At 37.8% G+C, this 24546-nt stretch overlaps 1 protein-coding gene across 3 annotated transcripts in view; it reads right to left on the reverse strand.

The window, feature by feature from the left end:
* The window catches only part of LGR5 (leucine rich repeat containing G protein-coupled receptor 5), a 125342-nt gene that overhangs the window by 19438 nt on the left and 81358 nt on the right, over positions 1–24546 (reverse strand). For 2 of the 3 annotated variants that reach the window (XM_063075561.1, XM_063075560.1), the window contains exons 4-7: positions 18987–19058; positions 4792–5007; positions 2970–3041; positions 154–222 (exon numbers count right to left, since the gene is read on the reverse strand). In XM_063075561.1, the coding sequence (XP_062931631.1) occupies positions 154–222; positions 2970–3041; positions 4792–5007; positions 18987–19058 (429 nt within the window). The remainder of the gene's footprint in view (positions 1–153; positions 223–2969; positions 3042–4791; positions 5008–18986; positions 19059–24546) is intronic. The other variant, XM_063075562.1, reaches the window with a different exon arrangement.

Consider the following 24546-nt stretch of genomic DNA (forward strand, 5'->3'; position numbering starts at 1 on the left):
AAATACATTTCAAGTGCACTTAACCATTATTTATATGAATTTTAACAGGTTTTGGTAAGTTATATTACAATACGACTTACGATAATCATACACATTTTAAAATAAATTCACAAAGAATAAAATTCGCCCATTGAAATTGTCCTAAATACTTACAGTTCTTTAAGGTTGGAGAGTGTCTTGATTGCAGTGGGGAATTCATCAAGGTTATTGTAATTTAAATCTCTGAAAATGAGTAAATAGTATTTTTGGTTTTTCATTTAAGAGTTCATGTATACTGTATTTACAAGGAAGGTTAACATGCTATTCCAGTGGACCCACATCACTGACAAAAGTTCTCATTCCTTCTCTTTATGGAGAGAGGTTTTCTTGGCTTACTGACCACCAACATTCCACAAGTATCTGCCTTAAAATGGTCATTAGACTGATTGATTATGAGAAATTTCTGAATCAAGGCTCAATGGCACTGGGGCATTTAAAAAATAGAGGGGACGTGCAGTAGCACTGTCTTCCAACTAGGAGGGACATGTGGCCAGTGTTGACAGCTGGCTGATGGGGCTCTTCATCTGAACCCAGCTCACTGAGTTGCCAGATTGTATTTGCATTCCTCAGTCTCCTCAGTCACATTCCCCTTCCTGTTCCCTTCTTCATCCACTAGGAGACAGGACATCTTGGAGGGCTACTTTGTCCCTGACTCCCATGGGGTCCCTGCATGTCTGATGAGACCTGTTTCTGGAGAGGTTTATGTGATACAAGGTACGTTGGTGAGGTTTATGTGATTCTGGTCTAGAATTTCCTCACGGTCACAAATAATGATTCAGATCAGAAGTATGATGTTTTCATTGTTCTGTGAGGCGAAGCTCTATATTATCCCTTGTGCACAGAGATGGAATGGCTAAACAAATCATTAATTTCTTTATCTGTTATGACACAAATGGCTTTTCAGTTCCATTACTTGCAAGCACTGTATAGACTTACTTCACCTATATCTACATCTTCCTATGAAAAAGTAATTGCCTCCTGGTCTCTGGGAATGGCAGATTTCCCAGATGGTGCAGAAAAACCTTTTGGTCAGGCAATCAGATGTGGTTAGATTCTCCTCTGTGGAGAAGAATTGCTATTTAATTTTAAGAGAGATAATTTGACTGAGTTAAACATGTATCCTACTTGTCTGGCACAAACCATCCTTAAGCTATACTCCAGGCAGGAAACTCGTGTCTTTTGTGGACATAAATTTTCTTCCTGTTTGTAAATCTCTCCAGATGCTCTGTTTTGATTAAACAAGGATTGGACCCTTATAAATTACATGGATTTCTAGTGAGGGAAAGGAAGAGGTTGGGAATAACCAATTTACTGATCCTCTGTAGCCCTGGGCAAGGTGGGGGAGGGGAGATATAAGACCCATAAATTCTGCCCTGGGATTTTTTTCTCTATGGTATTTATATGCAATCCTAGGTCCTCACGCCAAACAGGGGGAGAAAAGAAAGACTATTTATGCAAATATCTATCAAAGCCCATCTTGTTTTTAATTTTTATCATTGTGTTCAAAAGGACTGGAAGGTGATTTCCACTGCTAAAATTCCCCAGCCCAGCCCTGTGTAGATAAGAGAGAAGTTCTAATTTTTTTTCTAGCAGCTGATGGGAACTCGTTGCCTATGCCATTACATTGACACCAAAGTCCTGCCTGGACAAGTTCATTTTGGGCACTTAAGAGGAAACACAGGGTGACTGAGCCCTGGAAGGAGAGCTGTAAGAAGACCACCGACAACAGATGGTCCCTCAGGAAATTAGTGGACCCAGGCTGGTTAGAAGCTAAATTGACTATGTAGAAATTGGTAAGCTCTGTATGCAAATGAACAATGGGCCTCATGGTCACAGGAGAAGTGGTCTTCGGTCATCTCCTTCTGCAGTGCTGGTCAGAGCCAACACTGTAGATTCAGTGGCACTATGAGGTTTATCGTGTCTGTGTATTCAAAATATTGGGGTAGGGTTGGGGGCATGGCTGCAACCACCCCCTTCTCTCAGCACATTCATTACCCTCACTGACTATAACCCCACACTCATTATACTCCTCTCACTCAACAGGGCAATGAATCTCTCCTCTGAAATAAGGCTGGGGCCTGAGTGTTGCCTATGAGAACCTCCACCTTGGCTCTGGGAGAGTGTCTGTGGCATGGTCAGCTGGTTGGACTCTATTTTTACTATAGGTACCAATTAAAAGCTGAACTTTCGACCTGTTCTTTGGAAGAAGTATATAGTGGTAAGCATGGATTTTAGAATCAGACTAGAGAAGGAAGCAAATCTCAGTTCTACTGCTGGCTGGACATGTAATGTTGGTAAAATAACTTAACCTCACTAGAGCCTAAAATGGGATAGTAAGAGCTGTTCTCATATGATGGTTGTAAGAAGTAATTGAAACAATGTATGCCAAGTGCTCAGTGCAATATTTGATTATAGATACACTCAATAAATGTAGCTGCTATTACTCTTTAGTATTTTGAATTGCTTTAGCATGAGCCCTCACTGTTTCCTAATGAGATGTCTGATCATCTCATCATCTCAGGCTTTTGCTGAGTCTGCATCCTTTCATTCAACAGGGAGTACCAGACTCATGAATAGTGAGCCTGAGTGACAATAGTGAATTGATCCTTGACAGAGAATACACATTCCTAAGCAAACCGTCACAGAGCAGTAGAGAACATCTCATTTAACTTATAATGACTCTAACAAATTTGTCACTTTCATTAGACTAAAAAAAAAATAATCTCAGTTTTATTGTTTAGCTCCATGGTGGGGCTGTGTGTGTGTGTGTGTGTGTGTGTGTGTGTAAAACAAAGTTACTGTAAATATCTGTTTAAAGATTAGGCAATTAACCAAACTAAATAGCAAGTTTGGCTTTAAGGCTATTTTGATTGCTTTAGAATATTCATGAAAACACTGAAAAAAGGGAAACAAATAAAAGGTCAACTCACAAAGTCTCTAGGCTGTGGAGCCCATCAAAGCATTTCTTTCCCAGGGAGAGGATTCTATTGTTATGGAGATGCCTGCAGGAAAACATTACAGATAATCATGAAGGCACATTGCCCATGACAAACTTAGGCACGACATTTTGATTACTTAAATCCAAAGAAACTTATACGAAAGTATGAACTAATTTTTAAAAATAAACTTTTTTTAAAAACTATATGCCCCGTTCACTCATACCATAGAATTTAAAAGACAGTCACAGTTTTGTCTTTTGGGTTTGAGACATTAGGGAGTGTATAATAATATAAGCAACATGATTAATATAAATACATTCAGATTTTACAGCATATTTTTCAGCATAGGTTATTCAGCATGGCTTTGGGATGTAGGCTGTTGAACTGAGATAGCGACCATTGCTGACAGAGAGAAGATCATCTCAGGTTAGATCATCTCAGAGGGGTGGTCCTAGGTGTACTAAGCTCATTTTCTATTAAAGCTGAAGGCATATAATGGCTACATACCCAGGGTAGGGCCACAGGTTAACAGAAAGCAAAAATTTCAGCCACAGGGAATGGTGATCAGATTTTTCTGCTGCCAGAGGAGATTAGTCATCTTGACAAAGCATTAATGTGTATAATTATCATCTTTGGCTCATTTGGTAAGTCAGTTAGGTCAGAACCAGTGAGAACAACTGTGTGCATAACTGAAAACTGGACCAGCTCCCAAAGGGATTTTCGAAAATGTGCTTAAAGAGGATGATGAAGAAGAATAGATAGATCTCTGTAAATCCATTCCTTCTAGTGGAGGTAAAAAACTAAAGCACATACCCAGCTTTTGCTGGGTCAATAGCACCATCTTTATATGTGAAATTCAGTATAGAAATATCACCAAAAACTTATTTTCCTTTCAGATTAAGATTTTTTTCTGAATAAATAAATTTTGGTTTCATGTGAGATCTATGTGAAATTCACTGAGGATGTTCTACACGCAACATATGAGGAAGAGGATTGAGAGGAATCTAAAAAGATGGATAAGATACTGGCCAATCCTCAAAGGAGTATATACTATAGTGCAAGAGATAGACATGTGATCAAGTAATGAAGTGGAATGACTGAAGGCAGTGGTGGGTGGGTGGGTGGACATGAAGCCAAGGGAGAGTGCAAAAGCAGCCTTTCTCAAAGTCCTTATGCAATCTGATCTTATAGCCTTTCAAGAAGCTATTTTCCTATAGCATCATTGATTGGCTATTATATTATGGGGGCACATTGCTACACTCTTAAAGAAGACTGACTATTTTTCAAAGTATTATTTGAGAGTCCTCTTGATTTATTAAAATAATGAAATCTAGACATTATCAAGGGGAAAAGGCTTTACAAATGCATAGCTCACTGTCAAGGGTTTTTTTCTCACTTCTCTTTCCTTGGTAGGGATTCAAGAAATACTTATCAAATAATAAGAAGGGCATCTTTCAGTTTGAGCAGAATTATCCATTATTATCAAAAATAAGGAATTTTTATTAACTTTGATCACTGTACTAATTATACAGTGTGGTGATTACTTGTACATATATAATGGGCTTCCCTAAGGCAGAGGTCGTATTTTATTACCTTTGTATGCCCAGCAGTGCTTGGCACTTAACAGGTCCTTGATAAATGTTAAGTAATTTACTAGTTTAGAACATTTATGAGTCATTTGGGGGAAGGGTTTAGGGGTTTTCCTCCCTTAAAATGTCTCCATTCAAGCTTTGAAGGGCCAATATTTTAAGGCCAAGGTCTTACAGTGAATTTAGAAACTATTAAAAGAGAGATCAAAATCAATAAGACTTACAGAACTACCAAGCTGGAGAGGTTTCCAAAGGCATAGTCTGGTATGTGGTGTATTTTGTTCAGGGCCAAGGTCATGGCCTGCAATGCTGATAAACTTCTGAAAGCTTGGACAGGGATTTCTGTCAAAGCGTTGTCATCCAGCCACAGGTGCCTCAGGGAATGCAGGCCACTGAAACAACTGGGGGGCACGTAGCTGATGTGGTTGGCGTCCAGACGCCTGTGGAAAAAAGAAAGCAAGATGGAAAAGAGAGCAAAGCCCAGGCAGAGGATCGACTTTGCAGGAAAACCCTCCCTATGCTAATTAACAAGAGGGAAATAGCCTGGGGTGCTCAAGGTCCTGCGCGTCTGGAGCATTTTCCTCTCCTGGTAGGCTTTCCTTCTCATTCATGGGTAGATCCATTGCTTCTTAGGTCTCTCTGGCTCTAAAATTCCATGGTGCTATAATTCTCTTCTAGGCTTGTGGGTAATATGCTTTCATGCATGGAAGTGGCTTCCCCTGAGGTATAAGATTTCAGCCTGATGATCTTTTAGCTTTCCATTTTGACACCAGCAGATAGACACCCTCTCTCCTACCTTGATCCCAAGCTGAATGATGCCTTTGCTTTCCTGGACTGTTTTGAACATATTAAACATACTAATCTACTAGTTTGTTCATTAAGCTCTGGGAAAAGATTATTTCAGTATTTGAAAGAAAATGAGTAATTTTTAAAGATTGTTGTAAATACGCCTCAGGAAGAGGAGAGGCAGCCCCTCACTTTTTCTTAGCACAGTGCTGAAATGCCTAAAAACTAAAACTCTCTTACTCATCCTAACCATTGGCATCAGGCAGATGTTTGTTTTTCTGACATTTTAAACAAAAAATAAAATTAACATCTTTCTGGCTTTTGCTTCCTTTCTCCACACTCCATTTTTTATTTTTTATTTTTCTTTTTTTAAATGGGGAAATCCATCTAAAAATAGGCCTGGTTAATGAGCTGTTGCCAGCAGAGGGAGTGCAATACATCTATTTTGCCCCAACCCAGTGGAAACAGTGGCTGTAATTAAAATGCCTTAACTTTTCTTACGGGAGTGACAAAACTCACATAGTTTGAAATTTTCTCTAAGGTATGTGAACAATAGGACCACCATCACTTGGCTATGCTTCCAACAGTCCTCACTCATTTTTTTCCAATCTGATTTTGAGACTCACACATTTGTTTGCATTTTTTTAAAGCTAGGATTTAAAAAAAAGAAGAGTTGCATTTTAAGCAGTCAGTGTATTAGGAAGGATTAGAAAATCATGCGTGGATTTTGAAAAATGTTTTCAGAAGCATTTAAGACTAAACAGATGCAGGAAGCATACCAGGATCACAAAATAATCCTCTGCAAACCAAATTTAAACAATTTAGAAATAGAATTCTCTGTGGTAGGGAGCCAATCTCTATGGAAAGTGGCTTCCTCTCTTTTGGTCACATTTGTCACTCCAATCGTCCTCTGGTTCCTACTTCTACCAACTGAATGGGAACAAGTGACACCTTAAGGGCCCTGTGCCAAGTTGTGATAACAACCAAGATAAAGTCACTTGGAACAAATTCTAAGTTGGGTGTCGAAGCCCACTCGTAATTAAATTTTTAGTAGAACAACTATCGTGTTGCAGAAACACAGCTTCCAAACTTCTCAAGGTTCTGTCAACAAATGGAGCTGAAAATGTTCAGGAAAACTCAATACCATCTCTTCCTCCTTTCTCCAGCAACAATGTGCTCGGCCCATGTTTCAATAAGATATAATTTCATCAGGGGATGAGGCAGTGATTGTTTTCAATTGACTAGAAGTAAAGCATGTATGTAAATGCTCACTACCTATTGCACTGATTAAATAATGCAGACTTTATAATATGAGCTTCCATATCTTAATTGACATGTTGTCTGATTATTGCCAGTTGCTTTTGCATTGAAACTACAAGTGGCTTCTAAAAGTCCAGAAAAATGACAGACAGACGTTAAAGTTCAGTGCAAACATTGGGGTACGTTTATAGAACAGTCTCAGTATTGTTATAGGCTTGTCTTCTTTGATATTTTAAGTTGCTACCAAAGTTTCTGCTGTATCTTGAAGTGACCTTGATATTAGTTCCTTATGTTAATAAGTCCATTTCTCTGGACAGATACCTTTTATGAACCACTTTTTTTTCCCCCAGAAAAAAAGGATGTAATCTGGTGTCCACACTATTATAACAATTTGAAATGAATGAATAAGAAAGGGCAATTCTTCAGAATCCTAACACTGAAAATACTAATACTACTCTCAGAAGTAGTACTCAACAGCACAGGTCTTCCAAGGTCCTGAGTACAGCATTAAAATGTCTCTCTACTAAACATTTTCTTCATATAAAAGCTCCCAGTAAACGATACTCCTTCTAAATGCAGTGTTTTAGAGTCCATATCCACTTGGTCTCAGTGGTCCAAAACAGATTCAGAGAGTGGTATATGAGTGTTGTATGCACTCTGGTTATCTCCAGCATTATCTGATTTAATCCACCCCCCCAGCTTTGTTAAGGTACAGTTGACAAATAAAATTGTATATATTTACAGCATATAACATGATATTTTGATATATGTATACATTGCAAAATGATTAAATCAAGCTAATTCACATATCTATCACGTCACATACTTATTTGTGGTGAGAACATTTAAGAACTAGTCTCTTGGCAACTTTCAAAAATATAATACCTTATTATTAACTATATTCACCATGCTGTACAATAGATCATCAGAATTTATCTTGTCTAACAGAAACTTTGTACCCTTTAACCAACAACTCTCCATTCCCTGCTCCCTCCACCACACCCCACCCCAACCCAACCCTCCAGCCCCTGAAAACCACCATTCTACTCTCTGCTTCTATATCTGATTTAATCTTAACAGAAGATCCCAAGACTAAAGCGGAGTATGAAATTAATTATCCAGTCACACATACAGGTGGTTCTTACAGAACAAGGTTAAGACCGTGGACAAAGCAGCCGGCAGGGCACAAGTTGTGCCTATTCAGTGGGTAAACAAAGAGTTCATATTATGTCAGTCTAGTCTTTTCAGGCAGCTGGACACTCTGTATTCATATGCTTGGAAAATGCAATATTTAAGCTGTGGGGTGTAAGATAAACACCACTATTGAGTACAGAAAACACATACATAAAATGTGGTTCTATAATATATTTATTATCAGGAGCAATAAAAATAACATCATATAATGCTGGTTTTGAAGCGTTTCTTTGTTATTTCTGTTTCCTGCAAGTCACAAAGGGTGTGTGTGTGCATGTGTGTGTGTGTAGAGATTTGGGATGGGAAGTCCTGGGTTCAAGCCAACTATAGAAGCCTTGTGACCATGGCCAAGTCAATAGATCTCAGCTTTCACATCTATAAATTGGGGATAACTTCTTTCTTTCTTACAGGGTTGCTTTATGATTGAAGGAATTAACAGAACAGGACTTTGTCAATATAAAGCACCTTAATGATTTTTAATTATTATTATCTGATGCTGGTTAACAATTTGTGTTTTTGTTGTTTGACCATTGAAAACATTCGGAAAAAAAAGAGGTAAACCTAATTTTGCTTAAACAAAAGTTGGCTAAAATGAGGGCTAGATTGTTAATGAATTTTGTTTCTGAGAAATGCAGTCTATTTCTTTCTATCTTCATAACAGAAACAATTAAGAGGTGTCTGCAATTAGACTTAATAGAAGCCACCCTTACTTTTCAGCCTTTAGTTTTATTGTTACATATACTTGTGTGTGTGTAAATATATATGTATACACACACGCACACACACCACGCAACAGGGCAAAAAGTTTTGTTCCTCATACATTAGTGAATATAACATCTACATGCTGAAGGCCAAGAAGTAGTGACATATGAGACGACATGTTCTCAGAGAAAGTTTTTAAAAGTGATCCTGGCATTTAAGCATCCATCAGAAATGTGACAGAGGCAGCACAAAACCTCTAAGCAGTTATGTAGAGCAAAATGAAACACTTTAACAATGGGAGTGACCTCATCTTCCTTCAGACAAATAAAACCTCTTAATTACAATCTTAAGATGCAATCTGAAAAGTCATCACTGTGTGGAAAATGGCACCAATATTATGCTCCTTGGTGGGGGGAGGGTCTGTTACTTATAATTTATAGTGAAGCCATGGATAAAATTTTACCCTATTTCCTTTGTCATCTACAACCACTTACATAGTGGGCATCTGGTAAACTAAAAAGTGTACTGAGTTAATAAGGAGAATTAAGACACAAATTTAAGTCAAGACTCTGCTACTTATTAATTCCAAGATATGGGGGGCATGTTGATTAATCTCTCAGAGGGTCAATTTTCACATCTATAAAGCAGAATTACAACATGTCGCAGAATTACTGTGGGAATTAAACGAGAAAATGTACATGGATGTGTTTTGTAAACAGTAAAGCATTCTACAAATTATAAGCTTTATTATTTGAGGGAAGTCTTCACATTTAGTGAGTGGTATCATATTTTCCTTCTAAAAATTTCTTTCATTCTTCCTGAAGTTACCTAACCCTCTGTAATTTCACATCTCTCTATAGGAGATTGCCTTTTTTTTTTTTTCCATATTGGCTGGCAGAATGGCTGATTCTCTACTCAGCATTCATCCTCTAATCTATATATTCAGTAGGTACACTGCATATTTTGATTAGTGTTATAGGAAGGCTCCCATCACAGAGGAAAGAAGATGCATACATCTCCCGTGTTAAGCCAGTAAAAGTACAACTGAGGTCCAAACAGCTAAAATGGCAGAGGAAAAATATGACATCACCTGGTGCAGGAACAGAATTTTTAAGTATGAGTCTCCACACTGTTACTTAGAGGGATATAACTGATGAGAATTTTTTTTTATGTGTGGCTGGCAGTACAGGGATCTGAACCCTTGACTACGGTGTTGTAAAACCACACTCTGACCATATGAGCTAACTGGCCAGTCTGAGAAATAGTTTTGACCTGACTTTGGGACTTGTGTTGAAATAACTCCTACTCTGGAGAGAGGACTTAAGGTTGGAAAACTCCACAATTGCTACTCAAGCTGGTTGGCCAACGGGACTGTCTCTTGTAGACCTTGGTTATCTCTCCTCACCACTGGGACCTAGTTAAGACCATCCAGCTCACTCTGACAGGTTTCAACAACTTTGAGTATCCAAAGTAAGTGTTTTGAGTCTGGGTAACTTCACTCCCAAAAGGTTTCTGGGCTACCTGCCTATGTGAAATGTCTTACCCTCTCTCCAAGCTATCTACAAGATCTGCATACAAATGTACCTCTGAAGCAGGTGGGTCATACTGCCTCTTAACCAGCTGCTCTAAAAATAGGCATGCTGTAGAAAGATCACTCTGATAGCATTGTGCAGGAGGGGATAGCGGGAAAGTACGAGGGTACTTCAAAAATTTAGTGGAAAAATAAAATTAAAAGATAATACGAATCTTGCCATGAACTTTTTGAAGTATGTTTGTAAATGAACAAGGCAGTTGCAGTCATCAGGATGAGAAGGCGAGTGCCTTAGAGAAGCGTGAGAAGTGGAGAGGAAAGGCCTAATAGCAGGGATGGACCTGATGGCACTTGGTGACTCACCAGATTTGGCCAGAGAGAGGGGTGAGGAAGCTATGGTGATTCAGCGTTCTGGTCTGGGCCACTGGGCAGATGGAGACCATGCAAGAACAGGGATGAATGTTACACAGTATTATGTAAAATAAAAACAAAACAGAACTGCGTGTTCACTGTGAATGTAGTTCTATCAGTGTATTCTGTGTGGCAAAGAGCTAGAAGGTAACAGGCAAAAAATTAAACTTTTATGTATAGGCTGTGGCAAAACAAAAGCTCATTTACTTTCTGTTTAAAGTTTTTTCCCTAATGTTTTTATAGAAGGTGAACTGTGGACATTTTCTCTTTTAAAAGAAACATTTTGTCAATCTAATTCCCTCTCCTGAAAGGAATTTTCAGTTTATAAACGGCATTATTGTAGAGATGAGAGAATCTATGAGATCACTCCTGCTATTGTTGTTGCAGAAAATGGCCCTTTATATATATCTTGTATATGATACCTTGCCAATGTATCACATAAACTTATATCTTTGTTTGAGAATGTCTTTGATGAGCCATAACTACCAGGAAGAAAGCGTTAGTCAAAAGATAAGCCATTGATCTTGGCTAATTCCTTATCTGAGATGACTGTAATAATGTCAATTATTAACATGGATAACTTGGAGGAAAAAAAAGCCAAAAGTGTGAAGAATGTTGCAGCTGCATAATACAGCTTATGGGTATTCTCATAATAAACAGAATTATAAAGCATGGCATCTTCATAACTGACATTGCTGTTTTATATTTGGATGAGCATTTTTCCTTCATAAGTTTTAAGGAAATGACCAATGCTCTCATACAAGTACATACATTTGTACGTTTTGTAAGATCATTTTGAATAAGTCATGAATAGTCAAAGGACCACAGTGATTTAGTTCATTTTTAAATTTTATGAAATGAAAGCATTCTCAATTATTATTTGACTTTTTCAGTGAAGTCGAAATCATGTAGTACCAAGTTTATATATAATACAATTCAACTATGAACTACTATAAATTCTTTGTTATGGTGAAATTTTAGTGCTTTGAAATTTTATTTCACAGGAATCAGTGGATCACTGGAGCTAAATTTGTCACAAGATCATTATAATAACACTATCAGGATAATTTTTTTTATATAAACCCTTATAGATTGAATCATATGGATTCTTCACAATAACATCAGAGTCACTTTTATTGTTGTGGTTGTTGTTTCTAGATATTTATGGAGTGACCACAATGTGGGATTCCACATTGATATCTAGGAAAATATTAACCGTATGAATTCATGTAAACACTTTGATTGCTATTTGGGAAATTTCTACTTGTCTTTCTGTTCTCCATCTTATTTACTGGTAAATTTAATGTGGCCACTGGGAAGAAAATCATTCCTTTAGCTTTACTTCTGAAAAGGTAAAAAACCACTTTTTCTACCTATCCAGTTTGAGGAGAGATTAAGTCTACAGGTTCACTGAAGTGCAATAATTTCAAGACTAGTCAGCTATCTCGACTAGGAGCTGGATGAAAAGTGTGTAAAGGAAACAAATACCTCTCTCTCCAGCATCGCTGAGGAGAATGAGACTCCAATGAGGAATATATTTTAAAGTCAAATTATATTAAGTTGTCAGTTTCTCAGAGATCACCACCACCATGAATTTTGTACCAAGGAGATGATCTATAACCAAAGTAACATGAGTAGTAACTTCTTCAGTTTCATTTGTTGCCAAAGAAAACAAAGATCCCCTTTTTGTTGGGGCACCATTAGTCTCCCAGTTACCATCAGGGTTTGAAATCTAGGGGTCATTTTTGAATCTTCCAGTGCCTTCCAGCCAGTCATTCACCAACTTCTTTCCATTTATCTTCATCTCCGAGACTCTCCATTTCCACTGTCTTGTTAAGTCTCTTATCTCTTCACACCTGCGTTAGTGCAACAGCCTCTGAGCTGGCCCTTTTGCCTTTGATCTCTTATCTCTTCAATTAATCCTGTAGGCTGCTGCCAGATTAATCTCCCTAAAATTGCACTCTGTGTCATTCCCCTGTTAGGATTCTACAGTTCTTCCACATTGCCATTCTTTTCAAACCAAAACTTCCCATTCTGATATTCAAGGCTCTCCATCTACCTTACCTGGCAAACTTTTCTCTTATTCCTCTATCTTAGTCAAGTCTCTTTTCTAGCTCTTTCCCACAGTAATTCTGGGCCTCCTGTTCATGAGCAACCCCTATCCTTTGCCTCTCCAAATCTCATCAACCTTCTAAGACTTAATGTCATGGTTCTTGCCTGAACCCTACTCTTGCAGTGGGGAGTCCTCAACTGAGACAAATTATTTTGGTAGATTTATCAACTCTAAAATTCCTGCAGGAACCACTAGGCCCAACTCGCAGACCAGGAAAGGCACTTGGGAAAAGCTAGGGTACGGAGATAAGAGTTCGCAGCCAGGGAGGTGAGTGAATGCAGGTTACAGTCAAACTGGGAGATGACCTTGAGTACACATCTAGAGCACTACTTAGAGTTTGAGGCTTCAGGTCAGTTCAACAGGTATTTCCTGAGTGCCTTCTTTGTCCCAGGCACTGTACCTGGTGCTAGAGATCTAGATGTAAACCAGACAGACAAGGTCCCATCCCTTACAGAGCACTTCTTCTAAAGAGTAGTTAGACAAATGAATCATTATAATGAAGTGTTAGGTGAAGAGAAATGCACAGTATGGGGATCTAATCTAGATTTTACATTTTTTTTTTAAGTTCAGGTCTAGATTTCAAACTATGTGACCTCTCTACTTAATTGTTCTTCTTCAAACGCAAGTGTTCAAGACCAAACTCATGATTTCCCACCCCCATACTCCCCAAATATAGTCCTCTGCCAGTGTTTTTCGTCTCAGTGATTGGCTTCCTTAAGCACATGGTTGTATAATCCAGATACTTAGAATTCTTGACACCTCCTTCTCTTTCATTCTTTCTTGTTTTGGTGGCTGGTGGGTACAGGGATCAAACTCTGGAACTTGGTGTGAGCTAATCAGGCAGCCCCCTCTTTCATTTTTCATAGACAATTTATTACCAAACACTGGTAATTTTATCTCCTAAATATTTTTCAAATCCATCTCCCTTTTCCCATCTGCACTGCCCCAACCCTGACAAAGTTCTTCTTTCTCTTCTAAGACTACTTCAGCAACACAGATCTGATGACACCTCCTCCTGCTTAAAACCCTCCAGTCGAATCCCATTGCTTTGTAATAAAGACAGAAATCCTCGACATGTCCCAAATGGCTTTTGAGGGGTCTGGTCCCCACCTACCTTACTAGGCTCTATGTGTACTTCTCTCCACCTTGCTCCTCCTGTTTCAGACGCACTCACCTTCTCTCTGTTCCTTGATGTATCAGTTTGTTGCCCTCCATTACAAGGTATTGCACATATAGTTTCCTCACTAGGACAGTGGAGACAATTTCTACCTCACAGATAATGAGGGATTGGACAACCTCATGCACAGAGAAACACTAAGAAAGGCCGACTGGTTCATGCTTTAATACCGTTCCCTTCCCCTCCTCAATTTATTTATTTCTGTCCTGCAGCATTAGAACTTTCTTTTTGTGAACCTTCACAGTCATAAGTCGGCAGGTAACATGTGTTTCTGTCAAGCCTTCTCTTCCTCGCCTCAGTGCTCATTCTCTGCAGGGGATTCTCTGAGGGAGGCAAGTGAATGTGGTGGTGAAATGGGTAGATTTCGGAGTCTGACAGACCAGAGTTCTTATCCCAGTCACCCCTCTAGCCTGACTCCATTACCAGCCATCTGACTTTGCGAAGGTCAGTTAACCTCTCTGAGCTTTTTCTTTCTCATCACTAAGGAGAGGAAAATCTCAGCACCTACCTCATAAGGTTGCTGAAAGGATGAAGTGAGATGATGACTGTAAAAGTCATAAATACCGGCAGCTGCTGCTTTTGTAACCATGGGCGCTTAACCAGTTCTCTGTTCTGGTTTTGTCTTTGCAATGCTCCCATTCTCTACCGCTTTCTTCCTGTGTCTCTTCACAATCTGTTACAGACCCCACCCATACTGAAACATGCTGCCCCACCTGTGATGTGCCTTCCCATAGCCATCGTCCCTTTAGCTTCTTGAGAGAGTTCGATCTACTTTCCAAAGTTAACCTTCATTTTACATCACGAGGTTAAAAAAGCTTTATTCTACTTTTCATTCCATACCACCCATGTTCTCTTTATTTATCGATCCGATATGACTACTATGTATGTGACTTATCACAGCACTGGCAGATAACCTGATGCAAGTATCTTTCATGCATGGAGTCTTGCATAAAGTGCTAACTTTTCTTTCTATTTATGATTCTGAGGACCATGCTCCACTCTTAGCTCTCTCTTCTTGTAAACGCTGTGTAGAAAGAGTTCGCCTCTAAAAATTATTTTCCCCTAATATTTAAGTTGGGAGAGGGCAGGGCAAAACTTCATAAGAATTCACTGGGTGCTGATTTGCATATAGTTTTATGAAATGAACTCTTAAGGGTGTGGTAGACAAACTCTTTGGTTTCTAGAACTTCTAAGTCCACCTCCATCCCAATCTGTACCTAATATGCTGGCACTTTTGTGAAAAATAAAACCACAGTGTGTTTTTATTGTGTAGGCTTGTGACTTTCTGGAGACTATTTTAGTGGAAGGAATAATGTCGCTAATACTGAAACCACTGTTTGTTTTTTAAAAAAATCCCTTTGATCTTTTAATCTCATCCTCTTGGTTACCTCACCTTCCTTTCTTTTGTCCGCATACACTTCCTCGTCATCTGTTACTTCTTTTCCATTCTATATCCTGGGTCTGAAACCCAATAGGCTTCTGAATATTAATAGGATAAAACTGCTGCTGGTTCTAGGCTTGCCTTTTTCTGGTCAGCACCATAAACCTCACCCCTTCCTCTTCACTTATTCCTCCTCCTTAGTCTTTTTTTCTTTTTCTTTTCTTTTTTCTTTTTTTTTTTACTATTATTAGCAAAAACCTACTATGAAGAGTCTGGGTAAAGTTATTGACATTTCACAGGTTTCAGGGATGGGGTCGGTAGCCCTGAAGATGTTACCACAATCAGATATACAAGCAGATCATGTTCCAGGTAGAAATTATACATTATTCTTGGGTTTTAAAATATAGTCTTGTACTCTGAAGATGTTTATTAGCTAACTGGAAAATAAAGACGTGAATATGTAATTCTCTTTGATCATCTTGAACTTCACTAATGACAGAGAGTTGCTTGAAATTCATTAATGACCGTCACAGATGAAGCAATGATTTTTTCATAAATCAATTTCTCAGCTATTAATACAAAGGTGTAAGGGTATGGGAGGGTTAAGTTTTGAGTTTCTATCAAATCACTGTAATCTAACCCTAGTCCTCAAATGTCTATAATGCCAAAAGTTTCTTGGTGAAATACAACTCACTGTGAATTCTGATTACATTTCCTATTCCCTTCCAAAAAAACAGAAAGGAAATTAGGTTATATTTGATTACATTACAAAAATCCAATTGGTGTCTGGGCAGTCATTGCAATGTCAAAAGCCAAATGTACATATTGTACAGGGGACCTGCATTCTTATTCTTTAGCAGAGTGATTTGTAAGCATCAGGAAAGAGTTAAAAGAGCACAAATGAACCTATGTATTTGTTTTCATTGTGAACAAAACAAAATATCTTTTGTATATGTGGAATAAATGGAAAATTACATTCCTTGAAACATGAGTACAATTTGTTTCTTCCTCACAGCAATGTCACCAATTTCAATATATCAAGTTTCTCAAACTTTTTTCAATGAAGCCAAGTCTACATGGGTGGAGCAAAATATGTAAATGATCTATTTTAGTAGTTCACAACCATCTTTGGTTTGTAGACCACTTTGTTAGTGTAATATAACACTAAAATTTTGAATTTCTTAAATGCATTTTGCATACAAATCTCCTAGGATTTTGTTAAAATGAAGACTCTTATTAAGTAAGAACTAGTTGAGGTCCAAAGTTCTGCATATCTCAGGTGGTGCTGATGCTGCTAGTTCATGGACCACATTTGAATAGCAGGGTGATATAGCGTGTGGCCTCTGAACTTTATCTGCCCTAGGTTATCAGTAGAATTAATAGGCAGATGTGAACCATTTTTTTAAAACATCTAAAACACATTTATATTAAATACAAAAAAAGGCAATGCCTGACTTTTTATATTCTAAGTACATCACTGGCTCATACTGAAATGCAAAGTATGGATTTTGTTACTATTTCAGGTTTGAAAAGAGTTCAGAATAGTTTGCAGATCATCTTCTACAGGGAAAGCTGTAGAACATCAGTTTTTCTTATCTTCACTTAAATAAACAACTATACAGTTAGGCCAGTTAGAGAACACTGATGCTTAGGTCCCATCCTCAGAGATTCTGATTTTAATTGTTCTGGGGTACAGGCAAGGCTTTGGGACTCTCCAGATGCTTCCTATTTGCAGCCAGTGTTGAGAAGCCCCATCACAGAAGTCACAAAGCCAGGCATGTAGGGGGTTGATGGGCACACAGCCTTTGTTGCGTGCAGAGTGCGTCTCAGAGGATGAATGTCTAATACAAGGAAAATAAGAAGGTGGATAAAAATTAAGTGAATTCAAGAGAGTGGGAAAACAAGAGAAACCATGTAGAAACAAGGCTAAGTGAGGATCTACGGGTTGACTACAGTCCAAGAAGAGAAGGGCAACTGACTGGAGGCTTTCCAGGTACTGGCAGCATGGGTCAGAGTTTCACCCTCATCATTACTCTTATTGATATGGGAATAGCACAAAGGCTAAACTATGGCCTGGAAAATGAATGGAGAATGGATAGGGAATGCATGTTTGTAATAACCATTAAAATCAAATCTAATGTTTTTATTTTTGGAACTGCTTAAAGGAAGCAGGAGAAATTCAATTAAACACTTTAAACCCAGGACAATAGTAAAATTTAAAGGTCTTACTGTGCCTCAAACCTCCAGACTAGCCTGGTGTGTGCTCAGGGTTGGGGGCTCCTTCAGTTGGTACAATATGATGTCTTGCAGGGTGGGTGGTTAAGCCTATGTTTATCAGGCTTTTTGACAAATCTTAATTCTTGTATCAAAGCAATACAAAAAATATCAGTGAGAAAATGGCACACCAGCACACGTTGCCAACATTTAACACCTCACATTGGTCTCTCTGCGCTATGGGCAAAGGGACCCCTGACAAACATTATGTAACCCAGCTGATACAATCCAGTGTGAACTGGGGGCCAAGCATCTATCTAGATGCTTCAGTGTGGATGTGGTGCCATACTAGAAAGTTAGTCCCTGATCTTTTCACAGGAAACACATACTTATAAGGTTTCAAAATGTAATTCTTTTTGTGAACCAGAACCCAAATGCAAGAGACACCTGGTGAACAGTAAATATCTAGACTGTAAGAAACTAAATCTGAACACCTTTATCAGAGGGGCACCACCCAGTTTGATTGAACAAAAGATTCATGGTTTTCTCTTTCTCAAAGAGTTTACTTCTGTTTGTGATCTTTTTTGAGCTGAGAGTGGCTTTTGGTTACAAACTCTTATCCTTCTATCTACTGCCTGCCTTGCAGCTGTTTAAAGTTCCTATTGGCCACTGCCATTATCTCAATTTCAATTTAGCCACCAGATCCCTCTGTCCTGACACAGACAACCCAACTTGAAGCTGTTTGGCTTCTCTGGCTGCTGCTTCTTTCCTTCAGGAAAAGTCTGTACAACAAAGGAGGAGCTCCTGAAAATGCAACAGACCTGTCCCATGGCACAAAGGGGCCCTTGTGGGCTTGTTTATCTATAGGCTGGTGAAAACCTAGGAAGTCACTTTGTTTGTCTGGAATAAAGAGCTTAAAATGATCTCAAGCACAGATTTCCTTTCATTAAAAAAAAAAAAAAAAAAAAAAGAAAGAAAAGATCAAAGGAAAGTATCATCTCCAAATCTTACATTCCTCCTTCTCTTGTGTCACCTCAGTGAAAGGCATTAAGCAAACTATATGTAATTATTAACCAACAAATTCTTTACAACGTTTTTTAGCTAGAGTCTGCAATATTTGTCTTTTTTATGGATTTATCTCCTTCATCATTCAAGACCAGAAACCAGTGTTTTGCTTGACAGATGAGGCCCTCCATTGTGAGTAAAATTAGAGCATATATTACACACATTTATATCAGAAATCATGCCATATACTGTAAACACATACATTCTGATGAGAGGAAGAGTTACTGACAAAATAGTTGTGGCGCAGACTTGCCAAGTAGTCACTATAAACAATTGCTTACAACCCAAGTTCCAAAATATCTAGCTGGTGAGAACGTTCTTTTTTGTGAGAAATAACTAATTTTTATCTATTCAGAGGTTTTAAATCAGTGTGTGGGGAAGCAGAGGGTAGGAAATTCCTGGTGGAAAAGTTGTGGATTCAGAGTGGGGAACACCAACACCACTGCTGGGTTTGTTTGTGTGTCTGTATGTGTTTGTATGTGGTGGTGTGTGTGTCTGTGTGTGGGTGTGAATCTAAGGTAGGTATGCTAGTATCACCTTCCCAAATCAATCTTAAATACATTTTGCAATTTCAACTATACTTACAGGGATTGAAGACTTCCCAAATTCTGTAGCGCTTCTGAGGGTACCTGTCTTAGTTGGTTATTCTGCAGCATGCTGTACGTTAAAACAAAGAAGAAAAACATTAAAGAAATTACGAATTACTGACTATAAATAACTGTGCCAGGCACTGTATCAGGAGTCAGAAAAGCAGTAGAACATCAGATAAAGTCTCAGCTCGCGGGGAGCTTTAATTCCTGTGGGGATTGCAAAAAGTTAAAATGAACAAATGAATATGTAACATAAGACAAGTGATAAGTACTATGAATAAAAAATAAAACATGGATTTGGGATAGATAGTAATAGGGGGTGAGATTTTTATTTTGAAGATGATCAGGGAAGGTCTCTCCAAGGAGAGACCAGAATGGAGTCAGGGAGCAGATCACTTGAACAACTGGGAAGAATTACTAAGGAAGAGGGAAGAGCAAGTGCAAAGGGCCAGAGGCTGGAGCTTGCTGGACTCGTTAAAGGAGCAGCAAATGATCATGCATGACTGATGAGGAATGACTACGCGCAAGTGGTTGGGAGAGAGAACATGAGCCCATTTCATGGAGGGCCTTGCAGGCCAGGATAAGGTTTTAAGTGTGATGAGAAACCCCTGTTGATAAAAGGTTTAAGTAGGGAAATGACATGATCTTATGTATGTTTTTAAAGGATCATTCTGGTGGTTGTACAGATTAGACTAAATGGAAATAATGATAACAGTAGGAGGCTATGAAAGATCCTTCCTGTGCATGGCTGTATTTTGATATAAACTAAATTCTTTTTGTGAAGTATTTGTACTTTTGCTCTCTTAGATTGAACAGTTTTTTTCAGAACATGTTGGGGCTGGCCTTTTAGCTCAGGGGGTTAGAGAGCAGTGCTTTAACAGCAAGGTCAAAGGTTCAGATCACCATGCTGGCCAGCTGCCAAAAAAAGCAAACAACAACAACACAAACCATGGGGACTACAAAATGGAAATACCTGGCAGCAATGAAATATATATCATTACTAGTGGGGAAATAGCATGGAAAAAAATTCCTATTAGATTCCTTATATTTTGCTATCTTATTCATAAACGTTTATAACAAGAATTTTGCAGCACATTTCTTTTTTCTCCCAGTCATGGTTCATGTAAGCCTGAGGCAGAAGAATATTTTAGAAAAGCAGAAATCTTAAAAGGAATATTTCTATTTATTAAGTCACAAACTTATATTTAGATTTCAGAAACCATTTGCCTGGGTCTCCGACCTGTACAACTGGAAGTTTCTTTTCATTAGGTAACTAGCTGGGATTCAACCCCAGGTATGTCTAACTCCAAAGCTTGGTGTTCTTTCCAGCGTACCATGCACGTTCTCAGGTTGTATGGTGTGTGATATACTTAAGACCATGGGTTCTCTAATCCACCTACCTCTTCCCCGCCACCAGTAACGTAGCCTCAGGTGAATCACCCAAATTCTCCATGCTTCAGTGAACGTAATAATGCCCACTTCGCAGGGCTTATTGTGATGAGTTAGTGAGTGAAAGTATATAGAACAATACCTGCTAGGGTAAGCATTCAATAAAGGTTGGCCCTTTTTATGTACATTAATAAACCCTTTCTCAAAACTAACAATATAGGGAGATTGTAGTGGATGTGTCATTTTAATTAAGTCAAAGAAAGAAATCTCTGTCATTGGTTCTCAAACTTTAGGGTTCATCAGAATCCACTGGAACCCTTGTGAAAACAGATTGCCAGGCCCCACCCCCATCTGGGTCTGGCTAGGGGCCAGAAAATTTGTAGTTCTAACAAGCTTCCAGGTGATGATAGTACTGCTGAGTCCAGCACCATGCACTGAGAACCACCTTGTGCTATGATAAGCATTTCTAATAGAATATTTTCACCTGAACTTGAGGCTGCATCAGGCTTGGAGATAAGGCCTAAGTTTTGAGTCTTGGAGAGCAAATTCATTTAACTTCCCTGACCCAATGTCTTCTATCTGTATTATGATATTATCTGAATAATATCATCTGATTGAAAAGATGTTTGAGGATTAAAATACGAAAGCATTTATAGTACTTTCATATATACAGATATGTGCCTATATATGAATAAGACAGGAAAAATACTTGAATATCATAAAATTTGTGCTTTTCTTACTATGCTTGAGATTCTGTTTTCTAAGGAAAATAATTATGTCACTTGTATTCCAGTAGTTCTACTTAACTAATTTCGTTATGTTAAACTTGGATTCAACTGAAATTTTATAAACCAAGAGTCTCAAATGTATTGGTTCCTTATGAACAAAGTTGAGTTTAGGGAGATCTCACACTTCACTTACCAGTTAGGGAATTAGGAGAATTGCAACTTGAATTCCATATTTTGCATAATTTACCTGAATATTGAAAGTTTAGATTTTTACATTATCTTATACTTTTCCAGACAGTTTCAATTCATGATCTAATTTTAAGTTCATAAAAACATTTTCCATCACTCATTAATTTTGTGATAAATTGAAGTGATAAGATACAGATAATAGACTTAACTGATGTCCAAACTTTGTAGGTAATATATTACCAGTGCAATGTATGTATTGAATAGTCCTTCTATGCTTTGCTAACTAAACAGTGAAACTCCTAAAATGTGGTTTTCCTAACATACCTGGAAAACTGGAGTAGAAGACAAAAGATTTTAGGTAGCTTTCCTTCATCAAATAGTTGCAACTTTATATATCTTTCTTCAGAAAAATGGAACTTAAATGGGCTTAATAATAACTTTTAAAGCCACCCCCAAGCTACTCCCAGAGATGTAATTTTTCAACCTTCCCGTAAAACACCAAAGATATAACTTTTAAAAACATCAATTCAAGCCCTGCTCTCTCCCTAAAGAATGAACTTCTGTTTAATTACTTTCAAATGACAAAACAAGAGCAAGTTATCTCTATTATAGCCTTATAAGTCTCCAGTGAGTTAATTAGAAAATTCTGTTTTTGTTTACGATTTTCCAGTGGAAGACAAAACAATTAAAGGGTTTATAGCACTACAGAGTGCAATTAAAATAGAAAGCATTCACAACATGGCTGCCGATTTCCTTTGCAAATACTCCTTACTAAATACATTGAACGTCAGCAGAATACACCGTGTATTGAATATGGGTATAGGCACTTATAACTTCATTTTTATCATTCAAATATGGGTAAAAAAAGAAACTAAAACACTTTCTCTAGAGACAAAGGATGACTTCATATTTTCTTAACTTCTTTCCCTGAGGAACTTTAAAATATTCACTCTTTCATATAGCATCCCTGTACTACTCTACCTATACAATTTTTTGATGATTTTTTTTTTTTTTTTTGCCAACAAGACTAAATAAGAACAGGTACAGTGAAACAAAGGGAGATAAAATGACTTGTTGAATGGGGACTTAGTGACAATTGATGGCCTAATTCTTAGGTATTCCCTCTGCCTAATTGTCCTATGTGTAGATATCAGGTAACTCTCAGGGCTCTGTTCAGAGTCTACATGGGAGTGGGGGAATTCTGGCTAATTGTGACTTTTCTGTGGTTAGTTTTACCTATCACCTCCATGTGGCTTTGGTTTTGGTGATGAGCAGCAGTAGGATGAGCCATTCCTGGACTAAGTTGCTTACACAAGAAAACAAATCATCGTTGAGGATAGCCTGGTTCAGAGTTCCACTGGACTGGGTATTTTGCAATACAGAACAAGTAACTTATTTTTATTAAGGCCAATATTTACAGGAAAATAATCTTAAATATTCGTGATCTTTCAGAGCTCACAGTAATAAGAGTTCATATATAAAACAGCCCTACTCCAGGACGGCTACTGCTATCTTCACGTTCCATCTTGATGAACTGGATCACTATTATCTTTCTCTTCTTTTACCATATGGCCTACTTACCCTCCCTATTCAGGTCAGGGCCCCAAATGAATATTATCTTTCTCACCTTGCTACAATACAATTATTTATTTCTTTTTCCCAAGCCACTTTTGGACTTTATAAAACATTTGAGAGAATTTCCGTGAGGATAGAGACAGTTCTAGCTTGTTCAGCATTTTACCTCTATCTCTGTGGTTCTCAACCCTATTGGATCTATGGTCCCTTTAATACCAAATATACTGTAATGCCTCTTCTACCATATGTAAGTGAAATTCGTAAAAATGTAGCCTATCTACACAATAATTTCAAAGAAAAAAATCAATATAATGCACTGCCCTAATGTATTATAAAAGGAAAAATATAAAAAAGTAATTTATAGTAAAATGATATATGTATCACTATATACGTTATGCTCATATGTGACTACCCTAGGAGACATTTCTATGAATTTCCCTCTCCTTTTAATTAATAAGGTTGGGTGTGAGAAAAATAACATGATCAAAATCTACTCTGTACAAGAATACGAACATAAAAGTAGAGGTCTAGATGTATACTAGAATAAAAACTAGTTAAGATATGTAGTAACAGACCATGCTTATACACTATAACAGAGAAAAGGAAATAACCATTATTAAAATAAAGATAACATGGGCCGACCCCGTGGCGCACTCGGGAGAGTGTGGCGCTCCCGCCCCAGGTTCGGATCCTATATAGGATGGCCGGTGCGCTCACAGGCTGAGCGCGGTGCGGGAGACACCAAGCCAAGGGTTGCGATCCCCTTACCGGTCACAAAAAAAAAAAAAAAAAAAAAGATGAAATAAAGATAACATGCCAAGATGAATTACAAATGTTGTAGTTGAGACAGTGAGGAAGTGTGACACTCATAGATGAGCATGGATACTCTCACAAATGAGTGTTTCTTATAGATAAGAGTAGTGTCAAAATAATTTCCTACATTTTAGGACAAGATAGTGTTGAAACATCACAGAGAACATTCGTCCTGTCTCAAAATTCCATAACATGCTGAGGTGAGCATTCATTCTTTGGCATTTCAAAAGGCCCTGAAGAGCATATTCCTTTATAGGCAATGAGGAATCGAGATTGAATTGGAAAAAGAAAGTCACAAAACTGCCTTCATAGAAGCTGGGCAGTAGACCCTGCTAAGTAGTGGAAGAGTAATATTAAAAAAGCAACAAACCACCCCCAAATAAATAAATCATTATATAATTGTCACACCATAAATTTTGTATGATTGTGTTCCAAAAATTTTAAAAGGCAACAATGCAAAATATTTATAAAGCAAACTTTGTTAATGAAATTCAATAAAATCCCTTTGTTTCTTGTTTCTCTGCTAATTTAATGATAGTTATTTTTAAGAAGTTTCACATTTCCACAGTTATATATTTTAAATTTGTTTTGTGGCTTTGGAGGTAATTTTTTTTTACTGCATTAGCACCATTTTAAACTAAATACGTTGTTAGAAATCCTACAATGCCAGGAATACACAGTATGCACAAACTGAAGTTAATTATTCAATGAGTTTGGGTGAATATTATTAGACTTATGCAGAACTTCTTGTAAAATCTTTAGTATAATAATACATTAAAGTATTATTGATTTATATTTGATATGGACAGACAGTCAGAAGTCAGGTAGGATGTGGGAGAATTCTTCTTCATCCTGGGCTGT

The sequence above is a fragment of the Cynocephalus volans genome, chromosome 12 (assembly GCF_027409185.1).
Source record: "Cynocephalus volans isolate mCynVol1 chromosome 12, mCynVol1.pri, whole genome shotgun sequence".
Lineage (NCBI taxonomy): Eukaryota > Metazoa > Chordata > Mammalia > Dermoptera > Cynocephalidae > Cynocephalus > Cynocephalus volans.